At 34.9% G+C, this 20355-nt stretch overlaps 1 protein-coding gene across 4 annotated transcripts in view; it reads right to left on the bottom strand.

Moving 5' to 3' along the window:
* Positions 1-13481: 13481 nt before the first annotated feature.
* LOC145968000 (uncharacterized) overlaps positions 13482-20355 on the bottom strand; it is a 227849-nt gene continuing 220975 nt past the window's right edge. For all 4 annotated transcript variants that reach the window (XM_083093159.1, XM_083093162.1, XM_083093161.1 and 1 more), the window contains one exon: positions 13482-20260. In XM_083093159.1, coding sequence (XP_082949285.1) covers positions 20032-20260 — 229 coding nt within the window. In that variant the 3' untranslated portion in view covers positions 13482-20031. The remainder of the gene's footprint in view (positions 20261-20355) is intronic.

The raw sequence follows: 20355 nt of genomic DNA, 5'->3' as shown, positions 1-20355 counted from the left end.
AATTTATGTCTGTGAACGTGTGCAGACATGACGCTCGAATTATTTATAATAACTTACATAAACAATTATGGAGTTGCCGGTATATAAAGGTATCGGAACGCATAAAAGACGGCGACGAATCTGTTTACGCATGAGAGACAATAACCGATTAGTGTACATGTGCAAACATGACACTCATCTTAGGCGTTGAAAAGTCTCTAAAAAGGATCGTTCCTCCATATAAAAGCATGGCAAAATCCAAGAATTTAGTAATCAGAAGTAGCGAGTCATTAATGTGTTTATGGTCCTGAAAATTACCGTGGTAAATCTGCACACGTTCACAGACATAAATTAATCTTTGATGCGCAATGACACTTTTATTTTATTTTTTGCGACTTTTACATGCTAACAATGTTTTGTACCACTCGACTCTTTTGTTTGCGTTTGTCAATTAACTAATTATCTTTTTCACTGAAGAGAACCCGAATGGGGTAGAAACGTTTGTCTATTGTCAATAAATCTTGCACTTGATTCATATGTTATTTTCACAGTTTTTTCCATCTTTGCCAAAATAATATATAGGTGCTGTTTCTTTTGTTTGTCGCCACAAGATACGCGATCTCGGTTCATTGACCCGGAATTTTAATTATTTTTTTATTATTTGTTATACACTGAACCTTAAACTATTTATTCGTTTTTTAATATAATTAACTAATATAATTATATATATAAATATATTTAAATATATATAATTATTTATGAAAATTATATATAATAGTGTAACTCTATCGACTTCTTTGATTTATTATTAAATAGATTATACAATATTCTCTTTCTCTTTCTATACATACATAATTGCATATATAATTTTATACATGATTATACACAGGCAATGTTTTCTTTTTTCTTCACATTTAATTTAAAAAAAAACCAATGCAAAAGATATTTTTTTATCCCTCTATTTTTTATATCTCTAAATATTTGCGCAGATTTAGAATTGATGAAAAATAAAAAAAATTAATAATTTTATATCAACGCTACTTGTCATTTTCGTTAAAAAGAAATCATATGCGCAATGTTTTATAAATCTGTTGTTAAAAAAACAACCGATTATCTTAAGATAATCTGCATATCGAAAAGAAGATATTTACATAAAATGAGCGTTAAATATGTTATTGTTAAATATGATAAAGTCACATATAATGTAAATACATGTAAAATAATCTTGTTTTGAAATAAAATATTTTACCTGTCTTTTATTGATAAAACATCATAATTATAAATCTTAATAATCATATAATTATATCATAATTATATAAATCTTATTTATACAAAAATTATGAATTCATTATACAGGGTGTGTCTGATAAAACGTCCACCGTGTTTTTCTCGAAAACGGTAAGAGATAGGTAGAAGACATCCATTATGAAAATTGTAGGATAAGTAGGGGCACATACTTTGATGACCTTGAATAATCTTGAATGTCCGTTTTTCACATCAAGAATTAAAAAGAAATTTTTTTTAAACGGAAAGGGGTACTTTGTAGTTACTCTATCGATAGTACTCAATGAGCTTAATAACTTTTGTATAAGGGTTTTTTTTCGAAAATTTAACCGTTGTCAAGGTATCGACAAAATAAGTCAGAATGAAAATTTGGAAAAATCCAAACATATTAAGTCGGGTGATCTCGCAGGTGATATTACAGAACCACCTCTATCTAAGAAAGCGCGCAGCGTACAAAGCAGCCGCTTGAATAGCATTTTGTCTGCAATCACCGTAAATCATTAACATATCAAAAGCTTCTTGATTGGAATATAACATTTTGAAAAAATTGGATCACTTGCAACAAGAATCTTCATTCGCGACGTGATTTGTGTACTTATCGATTGTACTATTACAACTGGAATGTGAATATGATCTCACTTCGGAATAAAAAAGAGACAAGAGCTCAACAGAGTGTTTACAAATGGATAGATAGAGGTGGTTCTGTAATATCACCTGCGAGATCACCCGACTTAACATGTTTGGATTTTTTCAAATTTTCATTCTGACTTATTTTGTCGATACCTTGACAACGGTTGAATTTTCGAAAAAAACTCTGATACAAAAGTTATTAAGCTCATTGAGTACTATCGATAGAGTGACTACAAAGTACTCCTTTCCATTAAAAAAAAATTTTTTTTTAATTCTTGATGTGAAAAACGGACATTCAAGGTTATTCAAGGTCATCAAAGTATGTGCCCCTACTTATCGTACAATTTTCATAATGGATATCTTCTACCTATCTCTTACCGTTTTCGAGAAAAACACGGTGAACGTTTTATCAGACTTACCCTGTATATAAATACATATAAATAATATAATAAATAAAATAATTTATCATATTTAATGTTAAATACATAATATTATAATTTACATTCTTCTCTCTCTCTCTTTCTCTCTTTATTATTAATATTACATATTAATCATCCACCACTGCTATCGCCATCATCGCATGATGGTCCTTATCAGTGATTAACGATCCATCACTGAAAATAAAATATAATACAAAGTATTCTAGAGTTTATTTCTAAATATTATAATTACTAAATGTTATATATTTTGTAAAATTTATTTAAAGAAATCTTGAATATTTCAAAAGAAATAAAAAAATCTTCATCAACCTAGTAAAAAGAAAATTAATTATTTAAATAAATTTATTTAATATTTTCACAATTATTGAATTGTCAAGTTATATACGATTTTCGCGGTGATTTATGCTATTCATGAAGTATATAAGCATGATGAGAATAATATTTTTTATTTTTTTTCAATTTTCTTTAATTACCATTTTTTTCATAAACTATCAAAATGTGCATGATTTGACAGTTGCAAATAATACGAATGAAGAAAGTCGCAACAGCCAATCAACAACACGGAAAGGAGATAAATTTCGAATATTGACATAACATGCCTTTTTAGAAAGAGATTAAATAATACATATGTCTGTACCTTTAATTTCAAATTAATTATTAATAAACTATGTAATGTATCATTTTCTCGTTATTTTAATGAATAATTAAAGAGTATTAGTCTGCGTGATTAATTACCTTTTGCGACTGATGATTGATTTTGTCACTTACAAGAAATAGAATATTCTACACATATTAATTTGTAATATGTTAAATATTTCATGGTAATAATGAATTAACTATTGTATTGAATCATTTTCGAATCTCTCAGTCATTAATAAAATACTGCAAATACAAAACAATTTGATTGGAACATTATTGCGACGCGTTTAATTAAATACAGTCATTATTGATTCCATATTTTAATCAACTACATGTATCATATAAATTTAGCGTTTGTGTATCGGTGATGTATTGAAACGCGTATTTCATTCGATATAAATTAATCTCACGAGTTAATAAAACGGCTTGCCTATTTATATTTTTTCAGCGTAATATGTATAAAATAAAGAAACTGTACATCTCATATGTGTGATTAACAAGTATTATATAAAGTTTTGATCGATCGTCGTGTTCTAATGATTAGTACACATAGTAATTAATCGTGTTTTCGCAAATGAGTGTCATGAAGAAGTAGCAAATGATAAACAAGAACTAAAAGAAATGATAAATAAGAACTAAAAAAAGGTTAAAAAAATATTTGGCAACAATGGAATTAGTATGAGATAAGGAATTTATAATTTTAATTTACTATTTATTTATAAAATTAATTGTTCTTTATCTTCGTGATTCACTTTACATCATACATAAAAATATTTTAGGTCTTATTTTAAAATATTTAAAATATTTAATGTAATATTTATAATTTATATAAGTTTGTAGATTATACATATAATTAATAAGAAAATTTATATAAGTTTATAAATATGTTGTTTGTTCATCAGTCGAGCAATAATACTAGTGATCGAAATTTAATTTAAATCCAATATTTTCATTACAAGAAATTTAATTTGGATATATGACATAATTAAGCATTAATTTATGAGTTTAAAAATTACTGGGAAAACAATATCAATATTGGAAGGGAAAAAATTACATCGTCCTTAAGATCGACATATTTGTTAGTAAGGAAATTCAGAGTTTAAAAAAATTGATTATGACAGTGCATTTTTTTTCATAGCTAATAAAAAACAGTTTTATAGTATACCTGTGTAAAAGGGTGGCAAATGAGAAATCGATACTCCGGGTGAGCTTACAAGGTAGCTGCACTGAATCATATGATGAGATTTTTATCGGATATCTTATAAAGCGGGAAATTACACGAAGGACTTTCTATGCATTGATACGCTAAATGCGAGCTAAATTGAAACACGAGATCTTCCTGATCGAAATGCCACGATTATCACACATCTGCATTATCGAAAAGGTACTATGCAAAATATTTTTTGTATATAAAACTCGAACGTTTTCATTGTATATTGATTAAAAGAAAATTCAATCTTACACAGCAGTTGATTTTAAAGTAATTAAGGCACAATATTGTGTACTTGGTAAAATACAATACTTATATTTAACATACAAACTATATGATAAAATATAAAATTATTATTTAAAATAAAATCTCTCATAAATAAATAATCCACATGTTGAAATCAAGATGGGGATGAAATGGCAAATGACGTAGAATTAAAATTTGCGATAAAATAATTTTAAAATAAAATTGCAGTAGAATATGGCAAGAAAAAAATGTAAGTGCATATTAAAGAGTCTCCAGTTAGTTCGAATAGCGACTTATAATCCGACAAAGCGGCGAAAAAAAACTCTAAAACCAGATCTCTTCCAGCGAGACGAGGTTTTCCGTGGAACCAAAAGTACCGTATAAGCATATTCGAGGAATTGTAAAAGTTTAACTTGGGGCACATTCGCGGAACGTGCAGGCTCACTCTCGGAAACTGACGAATATCTCGTTTCGCCAGGGCCGGCCGGATTTAAAGGTGTGGAGGCCCTGGGGCAACGAAGAGGTGGACACCCCTAACCATTTTTGAACCAAAATCAAATAGAAATTTTTACGTTGTTTAAATAATTTATTGCGAAGTAACAAGGTCAAGCAATATACATAGACCTTGTAAGTATTATATACCATTCGATAGGAAATTTTACCCAAAAATTTGTGTTGTGGAGGCCCCCCTCTTGTGGAGGCCCCTGGGCTTCAGCCCCTGTTGCCTCCCCCTAAATCCGGCCCTGCGTTTCACAAACTGCAGCGGGGATGCACATTACAGGATGAAAAAGTCCTCGGACGAGACAATTTGTCACGAGTGCAGGCGCGGGACAAAGGGACGAGCATATCGAACAAATCCTCGCCGTTCCGTAGCCAGGGGATACTCGACCGTTCCTCTTTTATGCGACGTTGACGGAAGTCTGCATTCGCTGACAAGGCAGGCCAGGAGTACTGTATACTAGCTCTGGGAACGGAAAATGCATATCCGCCGTAAATGCCTCTGCACTGGCTGCTGTTGATGGTATCTTACATAATATCGGGCGATTGTTACGTAAAACGAAAATGAGAAGCGTGATTTATTAAAAACGAGCGAGCGGAATCACGTAAATATTGTGCTTGCGATTATTTCGTTAACGAGATTTTGATGAACAAGAAGGATCGACACGATTGAAAAATTTTCATTTAACGCAAATAAAATATTTTATTTATGTAAAAAATATATATGTGTGTAAAATGATCGAAATACATGTATTGCATAATCTAAATTTTTTTATTGCGTTAAAATTTAAAATTATTCGAGCGGTTAAGTGAAAAAGTGAGAACGGCGAATAAAGGGAGATGTGGAAAAAAAATACAAAAGTCTCGCATTATATTTTCGCATGATGTAAAGTTTTATCTTTTGTTCTCTCTCTAGCCTGACAAAAAGTGCTCTAATGTAGCAAGATTTACATTAAGTACTTTAACAAAGCGTTTTGTTTTTCAGGACGTAGAAATGTATGATTTACATCACTATACATCACTCGTGCGACTCGTGTCCAGGGCATCTTTTGTTCGTTTCTAAAATGAAGAATATCGTATTTCCACGTCCCGCGTTTGAAACTCGAATTCACTGCTCCTCTTCGTTAACGTTTAAACTGTCATAATAGCCTATGCGAAACGCGACGCGTGAAAATAACTCGGCAAATCAACGGGGAATCGCTGTATTTTGTGAGATAACATTAAAGGCGATTATCCTCCTCCCTCCTCTCTCTCTTTCCACGGCCGTATTTTACAATGACTTATGCAAATAATCATACATGCAATTTCGAAATATAATAATATTTTTCGATTGGTGTAATTTATTTTTCACAAAAAATTTCTGAAAATTCGTGATTTCATTTCGGCTCGTTGATTTAGAATACAAGGGGAACTTTCCACCTCGTCGCCATTTTGTCGATATATCGGCGCGAATAATTATCGACGCTCGAATTATGGAGTCCACGAATTCGGGTTATAGTCTTCGCCTTTGAAGCGCCTCGCCGGTGGTGCTTCTCGCATAATAATGCTAATGTGCGTTACGCGTCAGGTAGATCGCATATGGCGCGAGGATTATTCGGTACACCCACACAATTGCATATTCATAGGGCGCCGTGCGACGTGACGTTCCTACGTTGTAATCCCTTAGGCGAGATATAGTAGGAAATATGGAGAAGAATAGGGGAAAAAAGCGAAGAAAGAGAGCGGAACCCGATTATATGCGCCTTTTCGCACCGCATGACGGCGTACTTATGCATAATAAATCGCCCACGCATGTGCGTATGCACGCACACGCCGCTTAGTGTCATTCACGCATGAGTCGCTTCGGACACGCTGATGCAAGAGTGATTGAGAACGAGGGGGATGAATAGGCGAGACAGGAGCATCGCGGATCCTTGGATAGTGTATCGACCTGTGCACAGTAACGGGTGCAAGTCGATAGTCGCAGTTTTTGATAAAGCGCAAGCGTTCCGCTGTCAGATAACAACTTCAACGTCATCGGTTTATTTTGTGTGTAATCGTGAAAAAATGTTGTCATTAATATAGAGTGTTTCTACTGAAATCTTGTAGGAAAAATTCTGATATTTCGGATATTTTATTTATCTAAAATTCCAGGTAAAGAAAATATTTTAAAGATTTTTTTCATGCAACTTTCTAAAATAAATTTTTTATCGTATGCAGGCTTTCATTTATACAAAGGAAAAACTTTTTAAGTGCTAGGTTTATAAATGTATTAAAAAAAAATAATTTTAAATGATTTTTCCTAAATAATTTTTATAAGTATTTTTTACTTGCACAAAATTTTCATTTTTTTATCTAAAAATGACAAAAAACAGAATGTATCGAATATATAATCGAACATAGATATATATTTATAATTTATTTTATATATATTCAAAATATATAATTCATTTGATTCGATTATTTAGAATATAAAAACAAAATTATGGAAGAGAATTTAAAAAAAAAAATTCCCTGAATCGCAATAAAATTCCACGAAAACTTGCTTTTTCCAGGTGCAAAAAAATCCTTGAGAATTCCAGATTTTCCATTGTTTGTTCAGGACATCCTGGATAATTAAATAGAGCTTGAGTTAAATTTATTTATTTTAAGCGTGTGTGTATTTTAATATTTCATTGAAATATACGTCGCGATAGAGAAATTAGATATATAAGTTAATGCCTAACGCATGTGTGCGCTAAGCTATCGACCTTATCCTTCAAGCTATGTATCATACTAATGGTCTTATTCTTAAATCGATAAGATTGTGGGCGTATCATTCCTTTTACTATCACTAGCTCACGTAATCCGATACAGTCATCCCTCAGCTGTGTGTACGTGCGTGCACGAATAATACACAAATCTCCCTCTTCCTCTCTCTCGTATCAACCCTCTTGCGTCGCGAACTTCCGAGAACTTGCTGTTAGTAGTGGTCCCACTTACACTTTTCACGTATTTCATCTTGAATGTAATTCTATGCAAATAATATCTTCAGCCTCTCTTTGTCGTCTTATCTGCTTCGTCGCCTTATCCGTTCTTTTATATAAATACAGCAAGCGAGAAAGTACGATTTTGATGATTTGTTACGTTCTACTTTCTCGAATTATTCAAAGCGTACAATTTTTTGGAGCGGAAGAATAAAATAGTTTTAAGATTCATTCCCGCGACTTTTCTCCTTCGATTTCATCAATCATCCTTGATACACGTATCTCTTTCTCGAATTAATCCTTCTTGATCAAGCTTCTTGTAAAAGCCGAGGAGAAATTGTAAAGAAAATATATATTGTACTAAAAAGTCTAATTATCATTTAAAATTTAATTAAAACATAATTATATAAAGAAAAATTCCATGTTATATAAAATATGCCAAGAAACTTTATTATTTTTTTCATAATTTTTAAAGAAACTTTATTTCATCATTTTTAAAGACTCTTTATTATTTCTTTCATAATTTTTTACGCAAGTAAAACAATTTATATATTATAAGCATAATGTATTATTATAATATATTATAATATTTATATATTATAAGCATTTTTTATAATTTTTCTATCAAAATATTGATTATTGTGTATTAGTTATACAGAAGTTTGTCCAAAATATAATTTAAATTAATTATGAATAATCGATTTTCCTCTCCATCTTTTTTGCAATACTAGATTTATTCGATCGTTAACGTAGTTTGCTTTCTATCTTTTTGTTCTTGAGTTATGAAAACGCTCCCTCTTCAGTCCATGTAAACTTTGCGAGAGTAAAGTAAAGTGGGCCATGCCAGGTGTGCACCATGGCTTTCGGTTTAACTCAAGAACTTGGTCCTGTTTGATCCTCTCTCTCTCTCTACAGATAAAATAAAATCTTTGAATATTTAACCAAGCTTTACGAAAACGAGTAAAATTTTATTCGTCGAGATCCATCGGAAGTTTTACTACGTCGTAACTTTGGCTATCGAAAATTACATTTAAAATTGGAATGACGCTTCAAATTATCAGTTAGCAAGAGATAGTATTCAGTAAGAATCTCATAATCCTAAGATAAACTAATACCACGGCACAAATTTAGTAAAATACTTGATCTAAAATCTGAGTTTTCCATAAAATTATCCTTCTTATTTGTTACATCCGAGTGAAATTTTCGAAACTAATTAAATATCCAATTAAAGAACATTAAATATGATAGGAGCAATTTGGGATTAAGTGGAATTTGGATGATTCAGCGGGTAGACTCTGAAACGGGGTCAAGTACTTGACGAAATATTACGCTAACTCTGCACTTGTAACACGAGTACAAGTAATGGGGAAGCCACTCGCACAGTATAAGTTATCTTATTCTTGCACCAACTCCTGTAATTATTTCCCTTTCAAGCGACTTCTTCAATAATTATCGCATCTAGACACGCAGATTCATAAATAATAATCATTTGCAATATTTCTAACGATTAATACCTCATTTTTGATAGTATGATCGAAATAGACCAAAATTGATTGAATGCAAGTCCATCTAATTATCATTTAATATTATCTCTTTTTATATCATTCATAATGTTAGCACCGTTTGATTGATATCGTATGCCATTTATTTATGAAATTCAAGTTTAAAAAAGATAATAAATAAAATATATATATTTAATAAATAAATAAAATAAATCTAGAATAAATTGAAAAAAAGCGTATATTATCTCACACATAAAAAAAATGTATTCATCAAGTCATTTATCGATGATAAGATCTCAATAAAATGCAATCGAGCTTCGATTTCCGCTGATTTGTACCGTTCCCCTAATTAAACAAATTGCTATTGTCATTCAATAAAGCGTTATATTACATCCCCTTTCAATGTAATAATTTATACGCAAATGCGCATAACGTTATCGACAATTGTTGGAACGACCGCGATGTTATTTCATGACATGCGGGTCATATTCGCGCGATTTAATCGCGTCAATGGAACATATGTAAAATAGGTCACTGACTTCGTTCACATAGTAAAATCATGTATTACGTGCGTCTACATAGATAAATACATATACTTACCTCTCGAGCTCTCTCGCGTTATTGCACGACGCTGAATCGCGCGATGGTATTTCTATTGCGACCTCAGGGAAGACGACGTTGTCACGAACGATGGGGAAGAGGCGGATGTCGTCGACGAAAAGAGCTTTCGAGTTCGGAGAGTTTCGTACGTTCTTTACGAGTGACAAGGCCGGGAGAGCCAGGACGGACGGTGTCGTCATGTATATAAACGAAAAAGCAATCAACGAGAAACCGGAGAGGGCAACATCGAGAGCGCATTGAGAGTCTGCGATCGCGCTTCCTGAATCATTCATCGTGGCAAGAACACTCGCTCGTCGATTTCGTATCGAAACGACATCTTCGATCTTGCAGCCGATATTGATATTGTTTCTTAATTGACTCGAAATGAGCACGTTGATAAATGTATTCTTCGGATATATAAATGCTACATCATTCGGCAACAGAACCGAATTTTTAAATAGAGAAATTCAACACGTAGCTTTCTTGGGATCTGTATTTTCAATTGTATGTTACACACGTCTGCTGCTGTAAATGTAAATATATCGTAAATCGTCGAATTTATTCGAGATATAATTTTATAGAAATGTAAAAAATTTTGTCAATGAATATAATAAGCGCAATTAAATTAAAAGAAGGAAATTAAAAAAAAAAAGAAATCATCGGTTTTTAATTGCTTTAGAATGAACATATTGATAAATTTATTCTTCGGATATAAAATGCTACATCATTCGGTAATGGAACCGAATTTTTAAGTCGAGAAATTCAACACGTAGTTTCCTTTGGAGCTGTATTTATGTCAATTGTACCTTACATACATTTGCTGCACGTAAATATATCGCAAATCGTCGAATTTATTCGAGATATATTTTTATTAAAAATGTAAAGTTATCATTGAATATAACAAGCGCAATAAAATTAAAAATTCAAAAGAAAGAAAAATTACATCTCCTCTGTTCTATATCATTGAACTAATTATCAAATGTGCGTGCTTGCATTTGATCTAAAAGTAACACAACGATGGTTTGATCTGCGAATCAGATTGTGTGTGACGCCGGAGAAAATAATACTGGGACATCAGATTGTGATTCCTTTTTCTCTCAAGATGTAGTGATTTGTATAGAATTTTTGTACTTACTTTTATATTTAATTATTAATAAACAAATGCATGAAATATAAGAAATACTACAATTAAATTTCTTGTCATGCGATTTAATATAAATAAAGCGCACAATAAAACAATTATTTTTCAACGTTGCACACTTTTGAATTAAATGAATTTTTAATTAAAATTATTCTCTTATTCGGAGGACAGGAATATATGTGACATACGTACGTCCGTCACGTATTATATCTTTTCTTTACAAAAATATGACATGGAAAATCACGTGTGACTTGCTAAGCAGTACACGTTGTGCCCTCAATTATACCTGTATACTCAGTATACAGACGTACATTTATAGGCTTGCAAATATGTGGCGTATAGCAAGACGTGCATTTTTTATATCCCGCATCCTGCTATAGCATTGCATAATTGCATTGCGTCCCACGTTTCGTGGCCTCGTGTGTCGTCACGCGTGATGACATCAATTGCGTCACGTTCCGAGAAAAAAATGAGAAAACAATAACAGTTAAAAATTCTCCCGTGTCTGATTTACTCTAATTTTTCATCAATGCTTATTTACCAATGTTTGTTGCAAGATAATAAAACAAAAATATTAAAATTTGAACTACAATGTTTTCGATAAATTTAGAAAAAGATGGAGAATGCGTAAATACACTTTTGTATGTAAATCTGCATCAATTAATATTTGTTGTGATGATAAACTTATTTTTGAAACTTTTTTTTTCTATTTTTACTTCTATTTTTATTCTTTAATCATTATTTTTAAATTGCACATCTCAAACAATCTATTATCTATTCAGTAATATACTATCGTGATCAGATTAATTAATTCTTCAATTGCGTAAGAATTTATAGCGATAGATCAGTTTATTATATCCATAATTAAATTCGCACAAATAGACTCCGTTGTTTCAAATTGATCATCAATCACTCAGCGAATGCACGCTATCTCAGACTGCGATTACACGTCACGCTTAATAATATCCCCGTAATTCTTAGGCTGGTCAATCACAGGCATTTCTCTAGAATAGAATAAAATGACTGCGACCAGTCTTAGAATTACGGATGCTATTAAACTCGATTAAGGATGACGTGTAATCGTAGTCTCAGACAAGCTTGATCAATTTGCAGAAAAACTTACAATCAGCTGATTGTATCACTCCACGATCTTAATTACTGTAAGTTGGAGAAATAACTGCCTTTTGCTCTGTCCATTAGTCAGTCGATAAAAAGTATTATTGCCACGGTTCAGTAATCCAATAAATTACCGGCGAACACACAACGACGCAACGATTTAGCCGTCCGTAGTAACGAGGAACAATGTGTGATTGAGACAAATGTTTTCAAACAGATTGTGATTCGTTAAAGCAAAAAAAAAACAAAAAAATATCGAACAAAGGAATTTAAATGAAAAAAATTCTTCAAATCGCATCCCTGATAAAGTTCGATGATAAAAATCGCGGCGGAAAGTTTAAAGGAAAAGAGGAGAGAGTTAAATGGCGAAGCGAAAGCGAATATTGATTAATCAAATTTTCCGATGCAATTAAATTGGCTTCATCCACGGCAAGAAAAAAGGCGCCGACACATATACACACGCGAAAGTTTGAACCAGGCAGGTTCAACTTTCTCCCGCACATAATTATCTGGCAATTCGCGAGCAATTAACGCGTAACGTTGAAACAAGTTCAAAGCTCCGGCCAGTTTATTATCGAGCGACTGTATTCCCACGAGGGTGGTTGGATTCCACGTGTGCAACGCGTTCGACCCCTTCCCTTCCTCCTTATCGCCCCTATCTCTCGCATATTGTTACGATTACAGTCGCTAATCCGTGTCTGGCGAAAGTGATTAAAGAGATGACGTATCGCCCGATGTAACTAAATGTAATAGATGCTTAATCGATAACATACGCGCGCATGTGTGTGTTTGCGCTCGGCTATTAATTCAATTGCGACAGAGGTGCTAAGGTACTATTGTTTTCGCGCTGCGTATTGCATTGTTTTATAAATTATTGCTCGGCGTTACAATGGCGGTTCCCCGTAGATTAGGTAAATGGAATGATTTAAATTAAATTTCAATGACGGTGAAAAATGTTTTTTCGGACATTTTTCACTCGAGATTTTCTTTCCTCGCACCCGGAAATTCCCTCCCCTTCCATTCGGCGAGATGCGAGTTTAGGCGTAAAGTAATCCGCGATATAATGACGCAAGTATAGAATAATGAAGGTCACAAATCGTGATAAAACTTATTTCTCAGCCTCATTTATTATTCTCCCCCGCGTGTTGTATTGTGCTTTTTTTCTCTCTTCGCACGGTTTTTTCATTCTCTCGAAAACATAAATACCCCTTCGAAAATAAACTGAATTAATGAACGTGTAGACAGATCGCATTGTGTGTTCATAAGTCATTTATTATAATTAGAAATCATATTCGAGGGATAGTTACACAAAATTGAAAACATTAATCTTGAAAGTTCAAGAACCATGGTCGCTCGAAACGTTAATAACAGATGTGACTCGTGCTCTCAAACTTCCCTGGCGACGACGATTTATTCTACGTGAACCTCCGGGTTGGCTTTGCGCTTTATAACAAAAATATTAACTCACACTTATATACGTACGCCGTACATCGTTATCTATTGTTTTGTAGTAACAATTTATCGAGCCGCCGTCCATAAGTCGGCGCGTGTTCCTCGATTAATGTAAAAACGTGCGATTTGCAATCGGGAAAGAACGGGTATTACACGATTATTTATAGTACAACGATATTTACAGGTGTTGCTTACAAGTGATACTTACAATGAAAAAAAAAACGTCTTAATATGACACGCATATTAACACGCTCTCGCTCTTTCATTCTCTTCCTCTCTCTCTCGTAATATCTCCGTACCATCGTCTACAAAATGTTATGTTATTTAACGCGAAGCAACGTTACGATACGTACATGCACCACTTTGTCTAAAATAAGTAATTGTCGCTCGAAATATAAAAGTAGTCGCAATTTTTGTGAAAAATTCTGATTGAATTTTGATGAAACTTTATACACGTGTAGGGGCAGAGGTAAATAGATGAATTTAGAAATTTTCAGTTGCGATTTAAAAATTATTTGAAGAGGTGAAACCACCCTTCAGATGCAAAATGGATTTTCCCGATGTATCTCATTATTTGAAAAATTATTAAATATTTTATATAAAATTTCATGATAAAAATACCTATTATTTTTTTATTATACCTACTATTTAATCACATTGATAAAATAATTTTTTTCAATGATTTGTGAAAGAATTTTTTTTTAAAATTACTTTTTCAAAATTTTATTCATGTAGTTAAATAGAGATGTTTTTACGATAAATATTTTGTATAAAATATCTTTTGATATCTCAAGTGATTTTTGAGGTATATCGAGAAAAGTAAAAAACCGCCCTACATATGAGGGATAATTTCATCCCTTGGAATCATTTTTGCCGCAACTGAAAATTCATCTATTTACTCTTGTAGCACGTGTGTAAGGTTTCATCAAGATCAGAATTTTCCAATTCGCGAGGTCCTCTTATCAGTCATATAAAGGAGACGATGTGTGTAAATCGAGCACTAATTAAAAATTCAAACTCAAGAGATCTTCGAAACGATAATACTAACGATATTCTGCGATTTCCTCACTCGTGATTAGCGCCGATACGTAAAGAGGAATGGCGTTTCGCCCGTATTCCCCCCTATCATGGCGGATTCTCACTTCCTCGCAAGGAAATATAAATCAGGATAACGCGAACATAAATTCCTGCATTGCCGCCATTAAGCGACAATTTTGTCGCGAAGAATCTCGCGTGAATTTGCATGACGACGAGGTTGCGAGTACGTACGGTATATTTATGGGCGCTTCTCGTCAATTAATATCAGGCACTCCGAACAAGGTTGCTTCGAGAGTAGACGAGAATAGACTAATTAATACCGAACGAGGCGTAATGAAAATTTGCAAGAGTATCAGCAAAATTCACATACGAATCCCTTTATACCATCCCGATTGTGCTCGTTAATCAGCGTTATTCGTTAAAGAAAACAAAAAAAAGAATATTGATAAAATTTATTCAGTTAAAATTTACTAAATCAAATTATTAAATATTTGATTATTAAAAATTAATAAATTATTACTAGAAATTGATTATGATTTGGTATCCCGTTTCCTAAGTTTTCCTATGTTTAATTGCTTCAAATACCGCGATATCGTTACATGCAAAATTCTCCATGGATGGCATTGCATGAACGCGTAATGACGCTAATAGACGTTAATGCATAACATAATAATGGAGGGTAGCGGCGGCGATGTGGAACGAATGTTTATTACGAGCATTTATGATAAATGCTCGCTCCGCGTAATCGCATTACCTCCTTCTCACATTTCGTTCATTAACAAACCATTATTACAGCATTACGCACCGAATTTCACATAATAATGCACGTTTACGACCGCGAGCACAAATTCCAATTTTTCGACAAAATATTATCGCCTGCTCTTCTTTTTATTTACGTAATACCAGAGCCACAATTCGCACTAGAAGAGATACGCGCGTAATCCGTCGGCCTTTTCAACCGCTGATCGATCGATAAAGTGTCTTTGGTATAAATCATTCATCCCGTTGGATGACAGCTGGATGGGGGACACGAGGATAAATAATAATACAACCGCGAGCTCGCTATCGATAATGAGGGATTTTCAAAGACGCTACCGATGAAAAGATGAACGGACGTTGAAAGGAACTTATAAGCAGCTTGAAAAATAAGAAGACCATATATAAGAGATCCTTCTTATGGTATGGTGTATATTTACACGAGGCTAATTTGCATCTCAGACGACGAGGCTCGCGGCAATTTGCGATTTGCATCTTGTCGTGTAAATAATGACGGATCAACGAGAGACGTCATTATTTGAGCAATGAACTATTTCCTGGGGGAATTCCTTGTTTTCTCGACGTGGCAACACGTTCGACGAAATAAGACAGAGTACAAGGAGCGAAATACATCGACACGTTGCATACATTTAACGTCTCGTGTGTTGGCATAAAGCAAACTTTAATGGCGACATCGATTGCTCTGAACCGCATCGGCGATATTTTTAACGCAATATATTAATGGAAGGCGTCAGAGTATTCCGGGAACGAGATATTTATCATTCATAGAATGGAAGGAACGTTCGAGGAGCTACGGAAAAAGAAGGATATTATCGTCTCGATGTAAATAAAAGAAATGAAAATAAGAGAAACGAAAATAACGGTGTAATAATAAAGGGAAGGGGTAGGAAAAAAGTAAAAGGGAGAGTGACGAGTGTTTCCGGGTTTTCGAGCGTCTCGAGAACGTGTTACATAACGCCATTTGCATAAATACAAGACGCCATCCCGCGCTGAAATTCCGCAGGGGTTCCCCTACAAAGGAAAGCCCGAGGGGCTCGCGAGGCGAGTGTCGTGAGAAGTGGAGGAATAATAACGAAGAAGAACCATTCTCCCCGACGAGGAGGGATTTTCCTCCGAAATGGCGGCTTCCCGTACAGCTTTGCGATACATAAACCTTAATTAATGCGGACCAATTAAAAGAGAAGAAAGAAAAAAAAGGGAGAAGCGCGCACCTGCAAGTTTTACGTAATTGCATCTCGCCCGAGCGAAGAGAACTCGTTTCCAAGTTTTTAGATCTCGCGATGATGACATCCGGTAATTATATTTTCAGTCGGTGCTCGATTACACGTTCGGTTACATCGTCGCAGAATTGCGGAAATTGCGTTATCGATGTTGCTCGTGATATTGCTTGTTTCGAGAGCGGTCTTTGCTGTTATTTCTGCTACAATTTGCACAAGCTATAAACAATAAACTCTCTCTCTATATATATATTGAAACAAATAAAAGTAAATTTTTCTGAAATATTCTTTACATGGCTTAACTGCAGTGAAGATTCATTTTAAATAAATATAATTAGAAAATCTTGAGATTAAAGAAAGTTGTATATGTAGAGCATATATACAAAATTATTAATTGCATTAATTTGTAATTAGAAAGAATTTTGCAGAAATAATTTGTAGAAATATAATTCTTTAGTGCTCAAGACAGTCTTCAAAGCAATCGATTCATTTATTCACACTCTCTCGCACAAGAGGACGAAGAAATTTTTAAAAAGGACGAATAAATGGAGATAAAAATATCTAATTTTCTTTGCGAAAATTTTCAAGAAATTCAAAAAAAAAATACCAGTCGTATATCAAAATCGCTGGATCTACGCAGATAAAAATCTGTTAATTTTCTCGCATACGCACAGTAAGATTTTCGCATGTATGTCGAAAAATCAATTGGTGAGAATGACATGTTCCCGATGACCGCGCTTTCCACGTGCGAGATGTGTCAAATTGTGACGTTTCGCGATGCTCGCGCGACCTCGTATCACCTAATTGATGGCTGAGCCCTTAAAGATAACGATCAGTGTGCGTGGGCGCCATTACGTTAACGACCTCGCTGATGTGTCGAAAATGCGACTTCGCGTCGCCGGATACCCGCGAGATCGATTCGTCATAACGACTGTGCGCGCGAGTTCGGGGGATTACGACTTACCGAACGACGTACAAACAAACAACGAGAACGAGGTTTGCTGGAGCTCGGATTTGTCGTATACTACTACGGGCAGTTGAGCGAAATTACATTAATGTGGCTAGTGATAGAAAGAATAATAGTGCAGTTTCGCGATTCGCAATCCATCATGATATTTTTTCACGTGACGCATGACATCTCGCTCTTGTGCAAGACTATATAGAAAGTAAAGATGAATTTATATCATCGCGGTAAAATCGGAATAAATAAAAACTCGATGTATTTTTAAAATGACGAGAAATGTCAAAAGCTTTTCTGAAAAAAAAAAAAAAAAAAACAGGCGAATATTTTTCAGCTGCATTTAATCGCGACAAATGTAAACTTGACATCTATAATATTCATCCTGTCACTTAGACTTATCGATACATCAATTTTTCCGCAAAGTTCCAATTTCAAATAAAATAAACCATGTGTGTGACCCCGATCGTTTTATCGCTCCTGTACAAATAAATTTCGCGATCAATGGCTAATTGTGAGAAAGATGATACGTGACAAACAAGATTGCGCATCGCTGGTCGAAATCCTGCACTTTACATGGAAGGAAAATCCGAACTCTGCTTATATATTACTAATCCTTATCCGCGATCGTCCGCGAGGGAGAGTTTTCGCAAGAGCTCGACAGAGAGACGTGCTCTCTCTCTCTCCCGTTTCCCCGGACGAAATCGATCGTATGGCACAAAGGGCGACCCTCAGTTACAATCTCCGACCGTTTCGATTTAAGTCTTATATAGCGCGCGTCCCTCTCTCGCTTACTTATCCATATATTACACATCACACGTCCCTATTTACAGCGTGATATACATATATACGTACCAGTGTTTCTATAAAAATCGTCTCGCGACTATGTGTTGTGTGTTGGCAGCGTAGCTTCGGTGTACAAAACCGCTGTAAGTTCGTTGAGAGATTTTTCTTCAGTGTGGGCGTGATTACGCGGCCGCTGTTCCTACTGGTCGATAATTTCCAGCTGGCGCGCGAACGGTGATAGGTTCGAAGAACCTCGATTAACATTGGGTATACTTTTTCTGTCCCTAACGAGAGGGGTTGCGTTATAGATCTCAAGGAAACTGTCCGCTCTGACAAATCTCGCTTCGACGAAATTATAAAATATCACCTATAAATACATTGATGTTACTTTACATATTGTCGACATTCACGAGATGAATGCCTGTGACCTGGTGATTTCCCTCACTGATTCGCAGCTGATCACTAGTAACCTATGTAGGTCGCGCAAACCAAACGTTCCAGAAGTCTGTCGGCAAAAACGTTACCGGCCAGTTGTCGATATGCTTCGTGAGACTCATTTCGTTCAGTGAGACTCTGACGAGGGCATAACAGTCAGGTATACAGTGAATACAAGGTATACAGCGAGGTGATCAATCGACGAGTACCCAGGTCCGGTAACACAGTCTCTATCTATGTCAAACCAATGAAAAAAAATCAAATCCATATCGACAGCTTAGTTAATTCAAGAAAGAAATATTATCAATGTAACGTCTACTTTCTTAGTGCTTGTTCGTTAATTCGTACTCGGAAGAGTGATCAGAATTCGATTTCCAATCTTGTCACGAATGTCTGATTGCATGATAGAGATTGTTCTTTCTCTGTCGCGGGTGGTTAAATGCATAATGTAACATAAGGTCTGTTCTTTATAGCTGAACTGGCTGCACTAGTTCAGGTGTTATCTTTTTCCTCCCAATACAGAGTAAAAAGGATAACCTCTGAACTAGTGCAGTCCAGTGTAGCCAGTTCAGCTATAAAGAACAGACCTATAAATGCTTGCGGTGGTCCTTAAAAACTATTTCAGTTCTATTCGGAGGAATCCTTTCCCCTCTCCTCGCGAGCTTATTTATACACATTTATAAATCGACTTTTTTTCTTAACATATCGCTACTTTCTCGCAAAACAATGTCGTGGCTACATGATTCGCTCATTCCTCCCCTACACCCTTTTGCCGACAATAGATTATACATATCTCCTCGAGAACATTCGCACAAATCCCGATAAAATGGACGACACTTTTACAGACGCATATTACAAATCCGCAGCGTGCAAGTCTGTTTTAACGGCTCCCAGCGGGGCTTGTCGTTAAAGTTAGTCCGACAAATCTGCGATTGCACTGTCACTACCTGCCGTAACTCGGTACAATAAATGGCACAATTTTTTCATAGTGTTCAACATAATTTACAGCGGCTCGGTACGACGAGTAAGCCTCCGCCTCTGTCACGTGAAATTAAAAGCAATATTTTCGCGTGCTCACTTCCGGTACCGGGCTCAAGGACGGGGGTCGTCCCTCGCGCGGGACAACCCCGTCCTCTTGTCAGCCGTAGTAATAGCTCTTGCTGTTGAGGCTCCGGGGATTCTCCGCGCGGAGGATCGTGTGAAGATTGTCCGTCCCGACCATGTGGTTCCCGAGATCGACGCGCATCCCCGTGTTGGTCGCGTGAGGCACCGACGCGACGTGGATGCTCGTCGGCGACAGAGGTATCCTCGTATCGGCGTAGTAACGTTCGCCGTGAAGCCTCTCGGCCAACTGGGTCTCGGGCAATCTACAAGAGATGAGAAGAAGTTGTAGTAAAATTCTATTCATTATCATAAATAATTATTTATTCAAGATTTAAATGCGATTGAAAATTTTCAACAG

Source organism: Camponotus vicinus, unplaced genomic scaffold (genome assembly GCF_025532165.1).
Source record: "Camponotus vicinus isolate PSW18456_S1 unplaced genomic scaffold, iyCamVici1.0 SCAF_3, whole genome shotgun sequence".
Lineage (NCBI taxonomy): Eukaryota > Metazoa > Arthropoda > Insecta > Hymenoptera > Formicidae > Camponotus > Camponotus vicinus.
This window is presented reverse-complemented; position numbering and strand designations above follow the sequence as displayed.